Source organism: Neophocaena asiaeorientalis, unplaced genomic scaffold (assembly GCF_003031525.2).
Source record: "Neophocaena asiaeorientalis asiaeorientalis breed wild unplaced genomic scaffold, Neophocaena_asiaeorientalis_V1.1 scaffold648, whole genome shotgun sequence".
Taxonomy (NCBI): Eukaryota; Metazoa; Chordata; class Mammalia; order Artiodactyla; family Phocoenidae; genus Neophocaena; species Neophocaena asiaeorientalis.
Window position 1 is genome coordinate 3,946,977 of NW_020172781.1, and position 23,628 is coordinate 3,970,604.

The window sequence follows — 23,628 nt, forward strand, 5'->3', positions numbered from 1 at the left end:
CTACTGCTGTATGACTCCAGTTATATGAAATACTAGAGAAAGCAAAATTATATATATAGAGAGAGACAAAATGCAATCAGTGGTTGCTAAGGGCCTAGGAGTGAGAGGAGAAAATTAACTGTAAAGGAGCACAAGGGAATTGTTTGGAGTGATGGAAAGAATTGTCCTATTCTTGACTGGGACTGTAGTCTCCCAATAATGGCATGTATTTGTCCAAAACTCACAAATTATTACTTTAAAATGAGTGAATTTTACTGTAGGCAAATATACCTCAGAAAGTTGATTAAAATTTTAAAACTTAAATGGGAAAAGAAAAACCTCAAAGCTGGAAGTGGGAAAGAAATCATAAGAGCCAAAATAAAAGAGCTCACAATTATTGGAGAATACCATACACATTTACATGCTAATAAATTTTAAAACTTAAGTTCAATGAGTAGTATGCTAGTAAAATGTTAAATACTAAAACTGATACAAGAAAACATGAAACAAATCCGTAACAGAAGACGCTGACCAATGTAACAAAAAATTACACAATCATCCCTTCTTTACCCCCACGAGAGCACTAAAACCCAACAGCATTACACGAAAATTTAAAGATTTCTAACAAAAATGTGGCAGGTATATTCACCTCCAAGTGCTGTGGAGGAAACAGGTCCTTAAATTGATAAGATAAAATGAAAAAAGAAAACTATATGACAATCTTGTTTACAAATAATGATGTGAAAATCTTAGATAAAACTCAAACAATTAAAGCAATACCTCAGGAGATTTACTAAATACTACTAAACAGGTTTTGTTCTAAGAATGCAAGGGTTTTAAATAAGTATAACTATTGATATCATACAAGCAAAAGATTCATGCAAAATGTCATGACAGGACTTCCCTGGTGGAAGAAGAGAAGAAGTAGATAAGAATCCGCCTGCCAATGCAGAGGACACGGGTTCAATCCCTGGTCTGGGAAGACCCCACATGCCACGGAGCAACTGAGCCCATGTGTCACAACTACTGAGACTGCGCTCTAGAGCCTGTGAGCCACAACTACTGAGCCAGTGTGCCACAACTACTGAAGCCCACGCACCTAGAGCCCATGCTCTGCAACAAGAGAAGCCACCACAATGAGAAGCCCGCGCACCGCAACAAGATAAAGCCCACGTGGCAGCAACGAAGACCCGTCGCAGCCAAAAATAAATAAATAAATTTATTTTTTAAAAAAAAGTCATGACAGCAAGACTTTTAGGGACTTCCCTGGGGGTGCAGTGGTTAAGAATCCACCTGCCGATGCAGGGTACACGGGTTCATGCCCCGGTGCGGGAAGATCCCACGTGCCGCGGAGCAGCTAGGCCCGTGAGCCACGGCCGCTAGGCCTGCGCGTCCGGAGCCTGTGCTCCACAACGGCAGAGGCCACAACAGTGAGAGGCCCGCGTACCGAAAAAAAAAACAAAAAAAAACCCAGCAATAAAAAGTATAAAATACTTGGTAATTAGTGTAGTGAATGTAAATTTAGTGTAGTAAACTTTAACGGGAGAAAAACTTGGTTAGTTGCAGAGAAGAAACATACCATAACATCATGAAGGAGACAATTTTGCACAAGTTAAAAAACAGATGTGCGGCGGAGCAATAAATTAGGAATTTGGGATTAACAGATACAAACCACTGTATATAAAATAGGTAAACAACAAGGATCTACGACAGCACAAGGAACTAAATTCAGTATCTTGTAATAACCTATAATGGAAAAGAATCTGAAAAAATACATATATGTATAACTGAATCACTTTGCTGTATACCTGAAACATTGTAAATCAACTATACTTCAATAAATAAATACACAAAACTTAGAAAAACAGATGTAATGTACTCCCAATTAAAAACACTAACAAGGGACTTCCCTGGTGCTCCGCAACAGGAGAAGCCACCAGTGGGTGAGACTCCGTGCTCCCAAAACGGGGGACCCAGGTTCAGTCCCTGGTCAGGGAACTAGATCTCGCATGCTGCATCTACGAGTCCGCATGCTGCAACTGAGAGGTCCACGTGCCAAAGCTGAGAAGTCCGCTTGCTGAAACCAGGAAGCCCACATGCTGCAGTTAGGACCCGGTGCAGCAAAAATAAATAAATGTTCTTTTTAAATTTAAATAAATAAATAAATAAAAATAAAAACACTAACAAGGTAATTCCCTGGCAGTCTAGTGGTTAGGACTCCACACTCTCACTGCCGAAGGCCCAGGTTCAATCCCTGGCTGGGGAACTACCACAAGCAAGGTGAGGCCAAAAACACAAAAAGCAAAAACAACAAACATTAACAAGATACTTTACAGAGCTTGAGAACTTGGAAAAATAAATGGGAAAAAAAATCAAAGAGCAATCAGTGAAAAAAAATAGGATTAGCCCTTTGGAATACTAAAAGCAATGCCTAATCAAGGGGTTAGGTCTCAAACTCATAAATGACTTTCTCTTACAAAATAAATGCAAATAGATGGCTGATTCATTCATTTGCTGACCATCTCTAACACTAGTTTCTGTCCAGTGTTTAAATGTTACCCTCATAATAGACACAATCTTTCATTTCCTAAATCATAGCTTATGCTACCTGTGGTACAGCTAAAATGAACAATTCATGACCAAGACAGAATCTTTAACACAAAGCTCATGTGTAAGAAGTACTGCAGGTCAAATGTTATTTTTTCTTAAATATCTCTAAATGAATGTCTTAGGTCCTTTTGTTGTATTATAGTTTTATCATATCATACACACTGAAATAAAGCTAGAACTTAATACTTGTCATGTGGACAAGAAAAGTTGTAGTCACATGCAATTCAGGAAGAGCACCTGTCCTTCTGAGTTACCTCACAGTAGACTCTGGGGTATAAGCTGACCCTCACTCTCCAAAAAGCTTGTAAGCCTGGTCTGTGTTTGGTAATTCTATAGGCTGTTCCTTTTCACCAAGTTAGGATTAATTTCCTGTCCTTAGCCTTTGAGATTTGATACAAGAGAACACAACTGTGAGTGGCACTTCCCAAAATAGTGTTAAGGGAGAACTGTTCCAGGTACTGTTAAGATGCCAAGCAAACCCCTCCCTTGAGCAAGTGTCTTTTAACATTTAAAATAAAATTAAACAGGTTTCTTTTTTACTATCCAACTTACCAGAGCTCATAATATGCTAATTCAAACTATGAATTTCCAAAAGAGGGATTTAACAAGCAGCCTTTCTCAAGCTTACTTGATTAAAGGTTCCCTTTATTCTCAGAGAATCACTAATGGCAAAGAGCCCTGGCTTTAGAGTTAAAAATACTTGTGTTCAAATCCTAGCTCTGCCACCCAGTAACTATATAATCTTGAGTAATCAGTTTTTTCAACTGTAAAATGGGGGAAACAATACTTAAACTTCAGAGGACTTGACTTAAGGGTCGGTTATACACACAGAGAGTGTTAACAAATGTACATGATAAATTTTCAACAATACTGCAATTTGTCCTCCTGAGAACAAAAGTTGATGATACTTATTCCCATACACTCCCTCTCTCCTCACTTTTGTCTTTTCCTTTCAGTGGTCATTCCTGGGCTTAACATTCCTATTTGATTTTCTTTTAATTTAACTATTAAAGTCATACCCAAAAGCTCTCCTATGTATTGACTCACACCTTTCAACTGAATACTAGAGTATAGAACAAAAGGAAACAAGTTAGTGGGGCTGAGATACACTATTAAGTGGAAAAAACAAGATACAGCATCATAGTGTATAGTATGCTATCATTCTGTTAAAAAGGCATTACACAAAAGAATGAAGTTGAACGCTTACTACCACCTACAAAAATGGACTCAAAACAGATCAAAGTGTAAAAAGCCAAAACAATAAAACTCTTAGAAGAAAACATATGAAAAAGCTTCATGACTTTGGATTTAGCAAGATTTCTTAGATATGATACCAAAAGCATGGAAACAAAAGGAAAAATAAATTGAGACCTCATCAAAATTCAAAACTTTTGTGCACCAATGGATACTATTAACAGAATGAAAAGGCAACCTATGGAATGGGAAAAAATATTTGCAAATCATACAACTGAGAAGGGATTGATATCCAGAATATGTAAAGAACTCCCACAACTCAACAACAAAACTAAACAACCGGAATAAAAAATGGACAAAGAACTTGAATACACACTTCTCCAAACATATACAAATAGCCAAATAAGCACATTAAAAAGATGCTCAACGTCAACAGTCATCAGGAAAATGCAAATCAAAACCACAGTAGATACCACTTCACACCCATCTGGACAGCTATTATTTTTAAAAAAACAACCAAACAAACAAACAAAAAACCAGAAAATAACAAGTGTTAGAGAAGATATGGAGAAACTGGAACCCTTGTGCATTGCTGGTGGGACTGTAAAATGGTACAGCTACTATGAAAAATGGTGTAACTTCTCAAAAAATTAAACAGAGAATTACCATACGACCTAGCAATCCCACTTGAGTATGCATCCAAAAAATTTGAAAGCAAAGTCTTTAAGAGGGCTTCCCTGGTGGCGCAGTGGTTGAGAGTCTGCCTGCCGATGCAGGGGACATGGGTTCGTGCCCTGGTCCAGGAAGATCCCACATGCCACGGAGCAACTAAGCCCGTGCACCACAACTACTGAGCCTGCGCTCTAGAGCCCACGAGCCACAACTACTGAAGCCCACACACCTAGAGCCCGTGCTCCGCAACAGGAGAAGCCCGCGCACCACAACGAAGAGCAGCCCCCACTCGCTGCAACTAGAGAAAGCCCGCATGCAGCAGCCCGATGCAGCCAAAAATAAAGTAAATTTATTTTAAAAAATGGTTAAGGGCTTCCCTGGTGGTGCAGTGGTTGAGAGTCCGCCTGCCGATGCAGGGGACACGGGTTCGTGCCCCGGTCCGGGAAGATCCCACATGCCGCAGAGCAGCTGGGCCCGTGAGCCATGGCTGCTGAGCCTGCGCGTCCGGAGCCTGTGCGCTCCGCAACGGAAGAGGCCACAACAGTGAGAGGCCCGCGTACCGCAAAAAATAAATAAACAAACTTTAAAAAAAAAAAAAAAATGGTTAAAATGAAAAACTATGTTTTGTATATTTTACAATAATAAAAAAACAGGCTTATACACATACATGCCTATATGCATATATTTCTAGAAGAATGGAGAGAAAACACATGTTATAAATTTTCTTGTAGAGGGAGGCTGTAGGATCAGGAATGAACACAATAAACAGGGGTTGAATACAGTGGTCTACTGTATGCACTAAAAACCGATCTATAAAATATTAATGGTATGAAAAGATGTTCATGATATATTAAGCAGATAACAAAATACTATTTACCATTTAACCTTACACTTACATACACACACACACACACACACACCTGCCCAGAAAGAGTCTAAGAAGTGACATTAAAGATCATTAGGGAAAGATGGGACTATTCAGTAAATGGTGCTGGGACAACCGGATTCCTAACTCACCCACAGACAAATTAACTTTATTCTAGACGTCTTAATTTAGTCTTATCTAAAGCCATCTCAATTTAGACTAAATTCTAAGTTTGTGAAAGGCAAAGTATTAACCCTAACCCATTCCTACTTAAAGAAAAATATAGGAGAATATCTTTAAGACCCCAGGCCAGAAAAGGATTTCTTATGACACAAAAGCACTTGCCATAAAAGAGACTGATAAATTCTAGCCCTAGGTATAAACCCATGAACACAAACACCAGGAATACATACAAGAATGCTCACAGCAGAACTCTTTGCAATAGCCCCAAACTAGAGGCCGAAATATCCATCAACAGAAGAATAGATAAATAAAGTATGGGATATGCACAGGATGGAACAACATACAGCAGTGGAAATGAGTACCGTAACTCAGACAAGTCTTGGGAACAATATTTATTGAAAAAAGCAAATTATAAAAGATAACATATATCTTTATAATACTCAAGTTTATAAAAACAGAGCAAAACTAAACATTATGTTGTACTGTAAAACATAAAAACACAGTAAACGTAAAACTCATTTTTTTAAAAAGCAAAGAAATGGTAAACACAAAATCACAACAGAGGTTACCCTGCAGGGGTAGGGGACAGAGGCAGGAGTAGGGACCAAGGAGTACATAGAGAACTTCAAGAGTATTCGTAATCCCATAGTTATTTAGTTATTTGGTGATGTTCCTGAGTGTTGATTATGCTTCATAACTTACATACACAGAACACATTCTTCTGTAGATAATAAACATCACATAAAAATGAAAACACAGTATGAAGCTGTTCCTATTTTTGTGTAAAAAATGATCTACCCCAGGGGCTTCCCTGGTGGCACAGTGGCTGAGAGTCCGCCTGCCAATGCAGGGGACATGGGTTCGTGCCCCAGTCCGGGAAGATGCCACATACTGCGGAGCGGCTGGGCCCGTGAGCCATGGCCGCTGAGCCTGCGTGTCCGGAGCCTGTGCTCTGCAACGGGAGAGGCCACAACAGTGAGAGGCCCGTGTACCGCAAAAAAGAAAAGATCTACCCCAAAGGATAATATGAAATGTTACCATGAGTTTTCTAGGCAATTTAAATTTTAGGTAGCTATAATTTTTTAATTACTCCTTATCTGGGATTTCTGATTGTCAGTGAACTTTTGTGTAAATTTTTAAAAAGGGGGGGTCACAAGCATATGCATTTTTTTTTTACAGAACTGAAAGACAAGCAACAAATTTAATGAAGGATTTCTGTGGGTTGGTGGGACTCTGAGTAGTGTTCTTACCGTTTTGTTTATCTACATTTTTCAAATCTGTACCAATAAAACACATATTACAGTTCCGTAATTCCTTATCTGATATTCCTGCAACTAAAGATGTCTCAGAATCCTGATTTTTTCACTTTAAGAAAGGCAACACAGTACATACATTAGCATTGCCCAACATCCCGAGAAGGGTTTCAGGCAGTACTCCACAATCAAACACAAACATTCCTGGGAATTCCCTGGCGATCCAGCAGTCAGGACTCGGTGCTTTCACTGCCAGGGCCGGTTCAATCCCTGGTGGGGGAACTAAGATCCTGCAAGCCGCGCGGCATGGCGAAAAAAAGCAAAAGCAAAAACAAAAACATTCCTGCAGCAAAGTGAAGAGTTACACTAAGTGTGATAAATAGGTCATATAACTAACTTCACATCAGTTAAGGTCTTGTGTTTTTACTACCAGAAGAGATCTAAATTAGGTTTTACTACCAGAGGAGTGGAATTATTTAGTATACAAGACCAGAGAAGAAGTAAGCCTTCCAATTCTGTCCACACTGGCCCAACAAACTTGAAGCTTAGCCACTTGCATACTGTGCATTCAGCTGAGAACAAGTAAAATAGCCCTTAAATTAATATTTCATCCCTCCAACAAACCAAAGCATTTAAAACTCAACAACTAAAAAACATTATTATTTCTCTCTTTGGCTAAAGCTTTCAAGCCCATTTCAAAAAATGAAGTTAACGAACAAGAGACAAACTTTATTTGGAAATTATCAATATCATAATGTATATCAAAAACACAACAAAGCCACCAAATAAACTGTTGACCCAAAAAAATAGTACCACTCACAGTATTCTTTAATCCCACAATTGTGCACTGAGGGCCTACAATACACAAGGATTTCATGTGGCCTTCAAATTCAAATACATAAACTCACAAACGGGCCCTGGGTCCACACTATCAAAAATGCCAAGAGCTCAAAGATGAGTGCATTAGGCTATTCCATGTAAATTAAGTACTGATCTTTGTTTTCTTGGTCAGGATACCATTCATAGACCCCAATCCAAAGGCATGTGAATTCCACTTAGAATAACTGCATGTTAACACTTAGAAAACCAGAACAATGGCCGATGGAACATTTGTTAGAACATTAAGGTATCCGACTGTCAGTGATACTTAATGCAGTGGTCAAATTTGGTGAAAGTATTTGTGTCTTCAGTATGCAAGTGCCCATATCTAGCGTCACTGGGGAACTGATCGCTATCTCCTTATCCCTAGCCCATCCTTGAGGCAACGAACTGATCACAGGGGGCCACAACCTGATTGCCTTTAGGGGCCAGGTAAATAATATAAACTAGTGATGTAGAGACTCAGTGTACAGGAACAGAATGTGGTAGGGACTGAGGCAAATTAGAAAATGTACTGCATGGGGGACTTCCCTGGTGGTCCAGTGGTTAAGACTCTGCAGTTCCACCACAGGGGGCGCAGGTTCGATCCCTGGTCAGGGAACTAAGATCCCACAGGCTGCAAGGTGCAGCCAAAAAAAAAAAAAAGAAAATGTACACTATGAGTAAAGGCACTCAAATATTAAGATACTTTTGACCAAATTCAGTCCTTCCAGTAATCAAATGATTGGGACACACAGTCTATATAATGGCCCACCCTGAAATCTCCTTTCTCTCAAAACTGTCTTAATTACATTTGCTGGCATTTAACCCAGCAAATGCCAAACAGTCTCTAACAACACCGCAAACTCATGGAAGAGAGAGGATCCTGTTTATTCTGCTTTAGTTACTATGCTGGAGTCCCAGCAGGCATAAACTCATTCATTAATTATAGAAATCAAATCTACAACTTTTTCTGTCTAGCCAAGTGAGTTGCGTGGTCAAACAGTACAAGTAGTGCATAACTATCTAAAGAACAGGCCAAAGCAGACCCTGAACATACAGAACAATTAGAATTACGACCAAACAACAGCAGATCCAACAGATTTCTTTCATTTGCTAAGAACAATGGAACCTCATACACCCTTAATGATGAGGGAGACCAATGTTTTTCTTCCTCTTGCTAACTAATCTCTACTCACCATAAAAATTTGACCTGTAAGGAGCTTGCCTCTCTGTACCCTTCTAAAGACTGTCTTCCACATTAAAAAAAAAAGGGGGGGGGGAGGGGTCAGAAAATGCCTCTCTGTACCCTTCTAAAGACTGTCTTCCACATTAAAAAAAAAAGGGGGGGGGGGGGGGTCAGTAACAACATAAAATTAAAGAACCAGAAATACAGGCTGATAAAGCACTCATCTGTTTTTCCTAACGATACACAATCATCATACATGTGAGCAGAAATCTAGATCATAAACTCTTAGACCTCCAGGACTGTACTGTAAAATATGGTAGCTGCTAGCCACATGTAGCTACTGAGCTCTTGAAATGTGGCTAGTCTGAACTGAGAAGACTTTGTGCTAAAAATATAACATAAAATATTTTGTTAATAATTTTTGTATTGATTATATACAATCAATGATATGATAAATATTTCTGATATACTGAGTTAAATGACATTATTAAAATTAATTTCACTTGCTGCTTTTAATGTGGCTACTAGAAAACTTTAAATTATATATGTTCCTCACATTATATTTCTACTGGACAGTGCTTCCCCAGAGAAGGTCATATTTTACAACTAATTCCTCTAGTGAGTACCTTCCTGGCAAAAAGGGATATGGAGCCCCCCACCCCCGCAACAAAACCACAACAACTTCAGTCATTAAACCAGTCCCAGGACTACTGATGATGCAGCAGGTTGCCAGAGCAATCTGGTCATTCACTTACCCAAAGGGAAGTAACAGTCATCTGAGGCTAATTTCTTCCTAAATGATTCTAGCATGTAAAAAATACAAGGAGTAGTCTGAAGAAAAATCTGTGAGCCAAAAGATTATATTTTTTCCCTCAATGCTGGATTTTTAGGTAACTAAAACTGAGGTTCAACTTTGGTACTACACTGTTAAGAACAAACAGATCTAACCTTCTAAAACCACTGCTTTTTTCCTCTTTTATAAATTCTAAGATATAAATATTACACAAAAACTACTCACACCCACTAGGATGTCTATAATTAAAAAGATGGACAATGACAAGAATTGGTGGGCATTTGGAGAGATCAGAACCCTCAGACATTGCTGTGGGAATACAAAATGGTGCAGCCATTCTGGAAAACAGCTTGGCAGTTCTTCAAAATGTTAAACACAGAAACCCTAAGAGCCAGCAATTCCATTCCTAGGTATCTACCCAAGAGAAATGTAAACATATCTGCACAAAAACTTTTACATAAATGTTCATAGCAACATTATTATACATAATAGCCAAAAAGTGAAAACCCAAACAACCATGGACAAATGTGTATAAATAGACTAATGTGGTATATACATACAACTGAATATTTGGCAATAAAAAGGAATGAAGCACTAATACATGCTACAACATGATGGACCCTGAAAACATTATGCGAAGTGAAATAAGTCAAAAGACCACATATTTTATTACTCCATTTATATGAAATAGACAAGTCCACAGAAACCATAAGCACATTAGCAGCTGCCAGGGCTGGGGAAAAGGGGGAAACGAAACAGGTACAGGGTTTCCTTTGGGATGGAAAAAATGCTCTAAAATTGACTGTAGTGATAGTTGCACAACTTTGTGAATGTACTAAAAACCACTGGATTGTATATTTTAAATTAGTGAGTTGTACAGTATGTGAATTATATCTCAAAAAAGCTATTTTAAAAACATAAACCATTAGAATGAAAACCATAATGTTATAGAAAGGGACCTATATGAAATCCTTCATTTTAGATAGAACAGAATGAACAAGTGAAAGCTAGCCATATGAAAAGGAAGAGAGAATTTCAACTATGGTTGTCTGCATTACTGGCCCGAATTCCTTACCCCTCCCCAAATATGCTCCTTAGCCCTGTGATTCTGCAGCTCCTCCCACGAAAACGGCAAGGTTTAGTTTTGTGGCTCCTTGTCTTTGGGTTCCACCACATGACTTGTTTTGGCCGAAAGAATGAAGCAGAAATGGTAGTGTGCCAGTTCTGAGCCTGAGCTTCAAGAAGCCTTGCATGTTCCCACTTGCCCTCTTGTGCTTCTACCACTGTCATGAGAAGAACTTCCCTTGGGTAGCTGCTGCCCATTCAGCCTGGGCTCCAAAATGCACACACATGAAGCAGTCACCCAGCTGACTTATAGATCTGAAGCAAGAAGCAAAGTTGTCCCAGCCAACGTGAAGATCAATTGATATTTTAAGCACTGAGTTATGGGGCAATTTGTTATGCAGTATTATGGTGGCAATAGTTAACCAATACAGTAGCCAATTCTCCCACTGTATTTTGAAAAGGTTCCAAGAATGAAAGTGATTATCAAGGTAAGTCCAGCTTAGCACCTTGAATAAAAAGTTTCATTTACTCAGCTTAAGAGAGCGATCTATGTATCTCAAAAGATATTTAATGCTTGTCCCTTTAAGCTCTTAAACTAAAGGTTGAGAGCAATTTAAGATATTACATACTCTTCCATCTTACTAATTTTATTATTTTAAGATTATTATTTTAAAAAATTAAAGACAGAATAATACTAATTTAAATAAACTAGGTACCAAACCACTGAAGATAAAGACATGAACAAACTATAACTCATGTCCTCAAAACTTTACGGGGAGATAAACAAGGAAACAAACAACTGAAAGAGGCAAGTGCAGTGTACTGAGAGAACAAAAAGCAGGGTCATCCAGGAGCAAGGATGAGGAAGAATGAAGAGGTTACCTGTTATTCCCTTTTTCCTAAGTTGGTTGATAACCTTTAGTTTGGCTTTTAGAATTTCTGCTATCCATGAATACCAGCCTAATACATCATCCTTAGGCCTGCAGGTTATTTTCACCATCGTGCAGCATGCAAAGGTTCAAAAACAAACTCCTAATTCCCCAAACTTCCGGTTTATGCCTACTCCAGATGACTAGGTTATTTAATTAATTAATTTATTTATTTGGCTGCGTTGGGTCTTCGTTGCTGCATGTGGGCTTTCTCTAGTTGCAGCGAGTGGGGGCTACTCTTCGTTGCGGTACACGAGCTTCTCATTGCAGTGGCTTCTCTTGTTGCGGAGCACTGGCTCTAGGCACGCGGGCTTCAGGAGTTGCAGCACTCGGGCTCAGTAGTTGTAGCTCACGGGCTTAGCTGCTCTGCAGCAACTGGGATCTTCCCGGACCAGGGCTTGAACCTGTATCCCCTGCATTGACAGGCAGATTCTTAACCACTGCGCCACCAGGGAAGTCCCAACTAGGTTACTTAATTCTGACCTAAGACTGAATCACTACTGTATCTATGAAATTTAAAATATGCACACACCAGGGCTTCCGTGGTGGCACAGTGGTTGAGAGTCCGCCTGCCAATGCAGGGGACACGCGTTCGTGCCCCAGTCCGGGAAGATCCCACATGCCGCGGAGCGGCTGGGCCCGTGAGCCATGGCCGCTGAGCCTGCGTGTCCGAAGCCTGTGCTCCGCAACGGGAGAGGCCACAACAGTGAGAGGCCCGCGTACCGCAAAAACAAAACAAACAAACAAAAATAATATGCACACACCAAGCCATATATTTTTAAATTGCCCTTTCTGACAAATATATGATATCGCTTATACATGGAATCTAAAAAAATGGTACAAATGAACTTATTTACAAAACAGAAATAGAGTCACAAATATAGAAAACAAACTTATGGTTACCAGCGGGGAAGTGGGGGAGGGATAAACTGGGAGATTGGGATTGACATATACACAATAATATATATATAAAATAGATAACTAATAAGGATCTATTGCATAGCACAGGGAACTCTTCTCAAAACGCTGGAATGACTTATATGGGAAAAGAACCTAAAAAAGAGTGAATATATGTATACGTATAACTGATTCACTTTGCTGTACAGCAGAAACTAACACAACATTTTCAATCAACTATGCTCCAATAAAAATTTTAAAAATTTAAATTTAAAAAAATTTAATTTCCCTTTCTGAATATTAATTATTAAACAAGAGACCAAAAATATGAGTCAAAAAACAGTCTTTTAGAAACAGGAAAAAAATGAAATGTAAGTTTCTACTTTTAAAAATGTTAACTTTTTAAACAGCTTAAATACAAAAAAATATGAATTTCTTAAATAGAAGCAAAAGAGAGAAAATGTTAAATTCTTCCGAAGCTAGTTTCCATATAGCTTATAGCTCTCCTCACACCTCAAAGGAAGTTTCCTGCAAAGTATTTTCATTTGAAAAAAATTTCCCTAAAACTGTTTTGCTAATTGCAGAAACAAAATAGCAGAGCTTCTCCACTTACATAGGTGTCATATATGTCACATATTTAACCAGTACCTGTTTGGGAGATAAATTATAAATAGTTAGCAGTCAGTCTGTGGGCAGCTGAAGAAGACTGGAGATAAATGGAGATGACTACTCTAAAGGGCCTGTGGTCCTTTGTAAATGTCTCCCTTAGGAGTTCAGTTCCCAGGCTAAGCCACTTTCATTCTCTAGGTGCTGTATGGATATTAAGAAGTTAGGGGAATCTGGCCACAACACATGACCCAATTTAACAGTAACAATTTTACTTTTGTATTTTCTTCAAAGAGGAATGAGACGTTATGCAAGTTATTATTTTCTCTCTTCTATGTGCCCTGTCATTTTATTTTTAAGGAGACATTCTATTCTAAAATCCTGCACCTGACAAACTTCACCTCTAAAGTATTCATTCTATAAAACAAACAAACAAAAAGGGACTTCCCTGGTGGCACAGTGGTTAAGAATCCGCCTGCCAATGCAGGGGACATGGGTTTGAGCCCTGGTCCGGGAAGATCCCACATGCCGCGGAGCAACTAAGCCCGTGCACCACAACTAATGAACCTGCAAGCCACAACTACTGAGCCTGTGTTCTGGAGCCTGCAAGCCACAATTACTGAAGCCCATGCGCCTAGAGTCCATGCTCCACAACAAGAGAAGCCACTGCAATGAAAAGCCCATGCACTGCAACGAAGAGTAGCCCCCGCTCGCCCCAACTACAGAAAGCTCGCACTCAGCAACGAAGACCCAATGCAGCCAAAAATAAATAAATAAATAAATAAATTTTAAAAATCTGAGTCTCTATTATGCATATAGGTCGTTAAACCACGAAATTAATGCCTTTGATCCTACCTTTACAAAGTTCACTGCCAACATGGGAAAAGAGCCACATAAATACATTCAATGCAAGGTCAGAAAACCGTAAAAGCACTGCCATCTGACAGGATCAGATAAAGAACTACAGGCATCAGAAGAATATTTCTCCTGGGCCAATCAGAAGGCTCTGTAACAAGAGGACAGCATTTCAGCTGGACCTTGAAAAGACAGGTAGGACTCACATATTTCAGAGGCTTGGGAGAAAGGCTAACCAGGTATACCAGCCAGCTTAAAGAAAAGGGGAAACAGCGAGTAATCCAGTTTGGCTGAAATAACAAATTTTTAAAGAAAAGTAGGGTTACAAGGCCAGATTATTTTGAAAAGCAGACTGAAGATTGGATTTTATACTGTAGGCAATTAAAAAAGCCCTAAGAATGCAAATGTAATACAATCCAAACTAGTGACAATGTAAAGATCAAAAGAAACAAAGACTGAATGTACACTACATAGCATTCATTCCCCATTGAGTCCTCTTCACAACTCCTAACTGAAATCCAGGACTTAAAAAAAAAAAAGTAGAAATCTCTAAAACTTAAACTACAGTAAAAAACCAATTTCTTTCCAAGATCAATTTCTCCTCCTTGGCTTCAAATACACAGTTCTCTCCCTTATATAAAATAAATAAAAACAAAAGATCCTTATGACTCTGCTGTCTATATCAACCATCCTCCTTCCTTATGTCTTTCACATCCCATCTCTCAAACAAATGGCCAGTACCCAAAGGACACCTTTATTTCTTCACTACCCATCCCTAATCTGCGTTTCACCCTCACTCCTCTGATCTTTATTAGAGCACTTTCAGTAATGACTTCCTTTGCAAAGTCAATAGCCTGTTTTTTCTTCATTCTCTTTGAATCCTGAAGCTTTTTACACTACTGCCCCTAAAAATTCTCTGTGCCTTTTCTTTAATCACCATTGATTGCACTTTCCTAATTATCCTACCTCTGATGGAGCATCCCTTGACTCCTCCTCTTCCTCCCATTTCTCAACTGTGAGTTTCCCAGGCCTCAACTCTAGTCCTCCATTCTGTCCTCTCTACACTCTCCCTCTTGGTTAACTGACCTCATCTCAAATCTTTAACTAACTTTAGCTAACCTAGCTGTGGTCCCAGGATGTATTCCTGTAATAAGACTAGATTGAACCCTATGAAGTTAGGTTTGAAAATGCTTTTTAAGATATTAGGCCTTAATATTTTTAAGGTATCAGTGCTTGTGCTAATCAGTAGCATAAGTAAGAGCATTCACTCTCTAAAACTAGCTTTTACTTCTAACGGTAGTATTTTTGCAAGCACTTTCGAGAAATGAATGTAAATTTCTGGGCATTTATAAAATCAGAGTGTACAGTCAAAGGTTTAAAAGTTAAGGCTGTCAGGCAAGGCGTGAAGATTTAGTCAAGTTTGGAAGGTCAAGCTAGACAATTCTGGGCAAAAATTAAGACAAGGAAATAACAAAAGGTCAAGCACTGTACTTAGGCCAAAATGTGTGTATAACCAGGTTGAAGAAACAATTAACAAAACTTTGATACACATGTCTTATTTAGGTCAAGAGTGAAGCCCAAGCCTGAAGCCCTCAGATAAAGGGAAGTGAGCGTGCCTGGCAGACTTGGTGTGCAGTAAGAAAAACAGATAACCCACCACTAACAGCCCCTCCTCAGGCATTTTAAGGTAGAAAATTTTCCTGTGCATTTAAAAACAAAACAAAAACGAGACAATGACTAGGATTATCCACAATTATGAGGGAAACTGCCTTCAAAAGATCAAAATACAGTTATTACGAAAAATTTTAGCCTTTATTCAAGTCACAATTTTTCTTGTTTTGTGGTAAGCAGCACTGGACTATGAAGCTTGTGACTAAACGGAGATGACCTTATAACACATTTCAAAGGCAACAACAGAGATCAATGACAACTTGCAAACTAATATTTCTATTTCTTTTTATATGGCATTATTCAAACATCTCCATAGAATTCTTACTAGGATATCTCAAAGTTTAAATGCTGTTTAAATTGTGAAACAAGGGCTTCCCTGGTGGCGCAGTGGTTGAGAGTCCGCCTGCCGATGCAGGGGACACAGGTTCGTGCCCCGGTCCGGGAGGATCCCACATGCCGCGGAGCGGCTGGGCCCGTGAGCCATGGCCGCTGGCCTTGTGCGTCCGGAGCCTGTGCTCCACAACGGGAGAGGCCACAACAAAAGAAAAATCTTTTTTGTGGGGGAGGGGAAAAATAGGGATAGGGGATTAAGAAGTACAAGCTACTATGCATAAAATAAATAAGCTACAAGGATATACTGCACAGCACAGGGAATAAAGCCAATATTTTGCAACAACTTTAAATGGAATATAATCTCTAAAAAATACTGAATCACTATGTTGTAGAGCGGAAACTAACATAATGTTGTAAATCAACTACACTTCAATTTTTTTTAATATTAAAAAAAAAAAGAAAAATCTTATCTGCAGTGAGGAACTCTGCCTGGAACTGGTCTGGGTCTAAAAATGTAGAGAACAAATAACTTGCTTCTATATTGCATGTAGCAATTTTCAAAGCATTTTCACATATATTACCTCACTGAATCCTTAGAGCAACCCTGTGGAGTATGACAGGCATAATAACCATTGTACAAAATTCAACACTGGGACTAAGACAAGACTAGGTCACAGTTACTCAGAGATGAAAATCACCTTCAAACTAAAGACTTCTCAATTTAAAGAAACCAGAACATGGGACTCTGCTGGTGGTACAGTGGTTAAGAATCCACCTGCCAATGCAGGAGACACGGGTTCAATCCCTGGTCCGTGAAGATCCCACAGGCCGCGGAGCAACTAAGCCCATGTGCCACAACTACTGAGCCTATGCTCTAGGACCTGTGGGCCACAACTAATGAGCTCACGTGCTGCAACAACTGAAGTCCACGCACCTAAAGCCCATGCTCCACAACAAGAGAAGCCACTGCAAGGAGAAGCCCATGCACTGCAACGAAGAGTAGCCCCCACTCGCCGCAACTAGAGGAAGCCCGCGCACAGCAACGAAGACCCAACACAGCCAAAAATAAATTAATTTTAAAAACAGAAAGGAAAAGAAAAAAAATAAATCAGAACAGAATTAGATCCTATCTTAGGATATCAAATAAAATTTAATGAGTGGTACTGACAGAACTGAATACTTTGAGTGATCACTTATATTCAGTATAATTTATAAACATGTAAAAAGCAATTAAAACACACCTCTACTTTAGTGCATTTTTAAAAAATCCTTTAGTGGTTCTTCATTATCAAGCCTGGAACTCCAAAACAGATTATCAAGTTTTCTTACCAAGTTAGGGTGAACCGGACCAATCAAGAAATGGGATTTTCTCTTAGGTCTCTATTTGGCTGCTACATATTCAACGGTCTAATGCCTTAAAAGTATTTTCAAACCTAACTTTTTCATAGGAGCTCAATCTAGTCTTATCACAGCAAATGAGTGGGTCTGATTTATTTTAAGCTGTGGCCCTAATGAGATCTACTAACAAAATCTGAGAGGTAATTCATTGTGAGCATCATGGGAACTAACTGTAGATTTTCCCTGTAAAACTGAATTTGGTCACATGGAGCCATTCTAGACATCTAAGAGGTTAAAATTCCAGAAAAGGAGAACTCTGCCTCTAACTCTTTAAGTGAGGATTAGAAAATATGCTATAGAAACTCAAAGTTGCAAACGTTTCTTGATTTATACATACAACAAATAAAACCACTCTTTTCCTTTAACTCCTAAGAAGGAACCATTAAACTCCAGAAAATATAGAATTTTGAAAATAAAATTATACTTCTGGCTCTATTGTCAAGAACAGCAATCACATAAAGTTTCAGGTACTAATGTAGCCAACTAAAACAGCACTTCATTAGACGTTTTCTTCTTAGGGCATCCTTGATTTTTCATGAGATGCTTTGATGAAACAGGTAAGAATGATGAAAACTAAATAAGTTATTAATGTTGAAGTAAAATACAATTATACAGAACTACATAACACCTCAATTCAGTGGCATTTATTATCTCTAAAATAAATGATCGGGCTTCCCTGGTGGCACAGTGGTTGAGAGTCCGCCTGCCAATGCAGGGGACGCGGGAAAATGATCACAGAAATCTATTTTGAGAAATGCATGAACATTAGGCATTTTAATTCGTAGTACTACTTGATAAATTACAGGCTGATATGGTTACCAAGTCCCCAGATCCCCAATGCTGAGGAAACATAAGAAACATTGAGGAAGGTTATTTCAATACAAATTCATGGTCTTATCTTTGGGTAATTTTAGCTTGAATCATGTATTGCCAAAACATTATTATCTTTTTTTTTTTAATTTACTTATTTTGGTTGCGCCAGGTCTTAGTTGTGGCAGAAGGACTCCTTAGTTGCAGCATGCAAACTCTTAGTTGTGGCATGCATGTGGGATCTAGTTCCCCGACCAGGGATCGAACCCATGTCCCCTGCATTGGAAAGCGGATTCTTAACCACGCCACCAGGAAGTCCCCAAAACATTACTATCATAGCACTTTACAGGCAAAACATGTTTTAAAAATAATAAGCAAATCTAAAGTCTATAATGCTAGACACACATTTTCAAGTAAATAGTTTCTCTCTGAAAAACTTTCACCAGATGCAATGATCACAAGACAATCAGATATGATCATAACAGATACAGTGATACATAACAGAAATCCAAAACCAGATATAACTTCCATTCATTCTAGAGATCTGCTTTGCTTTTCATTCTCCAGTTTAGCATTATTTGCAAATACCTGACATTGACAATGTTCACTGTCATACAACATATCATCTCAATATAATGCAGTCCTTAGAACAGATCTTCAGACAGGCAGCCCAGGGGGAGGCATGTTCATTCACTGTTCAGTAAATACTTGCCAAACCACCTATTATATGCCAAGCACTGGACAGAGCACCAAAAGAGAAAAACTTTTACCTCTGTGTAACCTGTAGTTTGTTTACTATCTGTCATCCCTCAAAAACACATACAAAATGAGGCCATGAAGAGCCCCACTAATGAATTTGGATTTTATTCTAAATGTGGCCAAAAGCCATTAAAGAGTTTTAAACAGAGGACTGACATGACCTGAGTTAGGCTGTCAGAAGACTACTCAGGAGAATGGATGGCCACTGTGCGGAGAATGGAGGGAACCAGTGAGGAGGCTAACAAGGAACTCAAGCAAAAGAGGGATGGCTTAGAGTAGTGACTGTGGACAAGGAAGCAGACAGATTCAGTGTTGGAGTCTTGGTGTGCAACAGTCTTGACTTTGAACCGTTTTTCTGTTTATATCTTTGGGCAAGTCACTTACACTCTCTGAGCCTCAGTTTCCTTACTGAGCAATGATTGTAAAGCCCCAGCACACAGAAAACACACAATAAATTATGATGATACTACTTTGGTAATGAAATTCATGTGAATGAGGTTCACATGGACTGACTTCCTTTTCCCCCTACACAGCAACATTCACCCTAATATAAGTAATTTTTACCAAGATTCAAGTGCAAGTATATACAAGTACTGCACTGACTCCAAGAAGAGAGAAGGTACTATTTCTCACAGAACTTACGCTAAAACTGCTCATAAATATACATTGAGCAAGGTGTTTCTCTCAAATTAATAAAAGTCTACTTTGCACCTTCAATGTGTGTTTTCATATGCATGCTTTTATTTCCTCAGTTTTTATGAATAAAAAGGATACAAGCAGAATCTTGTGGTTAATCGTGACCCGTGATAAAGACTGTGGTGTTACTACCAATTATTTTAATTTCTTCTGTCAATCGCTTTTATTTAAAACTATTAAGGGATGGTACCCTTCACTCTTACAACACTGAGACACCAGGAAACTAAGTTACCAAAAGCTCTCTTTTGTAAGTATATGTATTACAAACACTCATCTATCTGTAGCTTCCTCTTACACTCAATATTCTTTCAACAAAGGACGAACCACACTGAAAACCTATCATATTCAATTGTTCAGTATTTACTAAGCAGGAGCTATGGGCAAGACAATGTGCTAGGCACTAGAGGAGGACAAAGGTTAGTGTAACTGCATCCTTACCCTCAAAAAACTTACCATCCAGTGAGGAGACTAGGTATTTACACTTGAAAAGGAAGAAGTGAGGCAGACAAAACAAGTGTCAAAAACAAAGAGCTGGGACTTCCCTGGTGGTGCAGTGGTTAAGAATCCGCCTGCCAATGAAGGGGAGGCGGGTTCAATCCCTGGTCCGGCAAGATCCCACAGGCCGCGGAGCAACTAAGCCCGTGCGCCACAACAACCGAGCCTGTGCTCTAGAGCCCTCGCGCCACAACTACTGAAGCCTGCGCACCTAGAGCGCCGTGCTCTGCAACAAGAGAAACCACCGCAATGAGAAGCCCGCGCACCACAACAAAGAGTGGCCCCGGCTCGCTGCAACTAGAGAAAGCCCATGCACAGCAACGAAGGCCCAACGCGGCCAAAAATAAATAAATTTAAAAAAACCACAAAGAGCTTACTTTCAGTTGGGGTGGTCAGAAAATGCTTCACAGCTGGGTAACAGAACTTTGATAGAATTTGCTAGGAAAAAAGCAGGCACAAGAAACTAGAGAACAGCATGAACTTCTTTCTGTGTAGCGGTTTTTTTTTTAATCTATTATGAAAATGTTTAACATGTAAAAGTATACAGAATAATTGGACTCACCACTGAGATTCAACAATAATCAACTCATGGCCAATCCTGTTTTATAATTTACATGTCTTACTCCACAAAAATCCTAAAGGAACCTATTTTCATATGTTCCTACCTTCTTCACTGACTCCACCTCAGACATATCCATACCACCACAGTAGTCTCCACAAGGTTGATTTTCCTAAAGACCACATACAAATAAAGTGCAAACCTATTTTCAAAAAAATCAACTCTTGATTGTTGATCAAACCAAGGGAACAGTGACAAAGACACTGCAAAATGACAGACAATCCAAAACGGTTTACATGTACTTTGGGCATACCCTTTCCATACTTACACTTCAATGAGAATGAATAAAATCATGGAGAATTCATGCCACAACAACAACAACAAGAAAAAGCACCACAGTTGAAGTATCTGGGACAAATCATTTTGGCTCCTGAGCCTAAGTTTCCTCCTCTATAAAATAGGGAAAGATCACCTACCTCAGGGACTTGTGAGAATCAAGGAGGTGTATATATTAAATGTCACATGGATAGTTCTTTATATTATTGCCTGGTTGACCTGGGAAGAACTACTCAGGAAGAAAGCTGCCTGGCTTCCCAATCCTTTCCCTCCATACACCACCCTCTTCCAAGATGCTGTAAAAACTTTCTCCATCTCAAAACATGCTAAAGGTGAGAAGCTAAGCATTCTGATTTCAAGAAGCTTCTTTCTTTACCTGTAAAGCAAACTAAGGGACCTGAGATTGAAGGAAGTATTTCAGGAGGATAAATCTTATAAACTGTCAAACTTCACTAAACAACCCTCCTTTAAGTAGCAGAGCCATCCAACATCACACAGTGTGTGGCCAACCTACCTAGTAAAACACTCTCATTATCCCCAATTCTTGGCCACTGTGCTTACTCTTTGAACCATCCACGGCCTCTCTACAGCACAGTACAAACAGAAGGATCGTCATCAGGACTCTCAGCTGGGCCAGAGTGTTAAGACGCTCAAGATGAGTGAGTTAGCACAAGGCACGCAGGGGCACCTTCACTTCCTTTCTTATTCTGTCCATAAGAAAGCTCTAATTCTTTAGAAACATTCTAATCCTGTGTTCCGAATCACCTGCTACGGAGAGGCAGCTCACTGTTGCTCAAAACAAAGTAGTTTAAACGTCTTTTAAAAATACATATGTTGTCACAACTGTTCACTAAGATTTTAATTCTTGCTTTAGCATTGCTTTCTCTCAATCTCTCAGTTATCTTCTTTTTGAGATTGTATATACATCACTGAAGTTCCCTTTTGAATTACTGTCTTCAATCACCAATCCTCTTCCCCTATGTGAAGACACAATGAGTTCCTGACTTCTCATAACCCCAACCACCACAAATCATCCACTCAGTTAAAGCCTTCTACCCAAGGCCATTCCTTATTTTCAGATATTACCCATTTCTTTGCTGTTTCCCTAAGATAATTACAATATACTAAAACATGGCACCTTACAGCTTACCCTGTGCTTTGTAAAGTTATTCATTTAATCCTTACAGTTTATGAAAAAGGTAATCCCCCTATTTTATAGGTAAGGAGAAAAGAATGGAAAACTTACTATCTTGTCTAGTTGTAAAGCGAGTTAAGTGGTGAACCCGACATCCAAACCAACTCTAGACGCCATGCTCTTCCCACTCTACTATGCTCTTTTCTAAGAAGGGAAAGCCTCTAGAGTTCTATCCCAAACCACATTGGCTTCACAGAGTAAACCATCTTCTAACAATCGCTCTAGACTGCAACCAGATTTTCTATCCCTGCACCTACCATCATCCCATTTCTTGCTTCCTCCCCACTCCACTCCTCAATGATACTATCGCCATTCCTTCAACTCCCTCCTGCAAATATTCTACCTCTGCCTGCTAAAGGGAGGTGTCTCATCCCCCTTTCCCCAAACCGCAGCACTCCCTTCTCAAGACAGGTATGTTCTCATTCCATAAACTACATAGTACGCTTCTCAGTCCTTAACAAGATATTTTATAACTTTAAAAAGTCCCATTAAAATGGACATAACTTGTAGATTCTCCATCCCCACATGTGACCCAGGGCACCGGGCCACTTCATATTCTACAGAACAGGATACCAACCCTTACAAAGATTCTGCCCAGGCCCCACTGTCACCAATGACTTCCTGTCCAGAATCTAGTTATCCAAACAGTCTCCCCTTCCAACCTCTTCACCAGGGTGTCCCTCCAGGGTTCCCAAGACTCTCTCCTTCCGCAGCTTTCCTCCGCTCACACCTGGGCCTCTGCCCACCTCACCAACTCTCCATTCACTCCCCATCCCAAGGCTAAGCAGCAGCCCCAGTAGAGGTGGCTCCTCCTCTCTCACAACTTCCAAGTTCGGCCTCTTATCACCTGTTCTCAGAAGATGCCTCTCAGCTGCGTGGCCCACCTTTGCCCCAGCCCACCCCTCTCCACCTTTTCCATTGCTCCTGCCCATCAGCCACCCCCTCAGGCCAGTTCCGGGGTGCCCGCGGAAATCCACTTCCCTTCCGTGGGCTTCCCACCCCGCAGTCAAGCTCCCCTTCCCCATCACCTGCTCCGCCCATGACCAGATGACATCCGCCGCGGAGGCCTCCTCCTCCTCCAACCCCCTCCTCGGACGCTGGGTCCCTGGCCGCTCAACGCCTTCCCCGAGCGCCTGCCGCCCCCTTCGGTGGGGGTGAGGGGGGCGTGCACCCCTATCCCGCGGCCCCCCCAACAGGCACCTGTTCCTTCTCCTCTTCCCCCCGGGCTGGCCTCGCCGGCGCCCCGACCCCCACCCTCGCCGCGCCCCGGTCTCCCGGAGCCCCGCACTCACCACGAGTAGGTCTGCTCCGCCATGGCGCTGACTCTGGAGGGCTCCGCGGCAGGATATGACCGGGCCCGGCGGCGGGGGAACGAACGGACGGCGGGCTCGCTGAGGCCGGGAACGGAAGGCGCGGCCGCGGCCCGGC

At 40.2% G+C, this 23,628-nt stretch overlaps 1 protein-coding gene across 1 annotated transcript in view; it reads right to left on the minus strand.

Moving 5' to 3' along the window:
* SPPL3 (signal peptide peptidase like 3) overlaps nucleotides 1-23,622 on the minus strand; it is a 102,161-nt gene extending 78,539 nt beyond the window's left edge. The window contains exon 1 of the mRNA XM_024741519.1: nucleotides 23,493-23,622. Coding sequence (XP_024597287.1) covers nucleotides 23,493-23,515 — 23 coding nt within the window. The 5' untranslated portion in view covers nucleotides 23,516-23,622. The remainder of the gene's footprint in view (nucleotides 1-23,492) is intronic.
* Nucleotides 23,623-23,628: the final 6 nt, after the last annotated feature.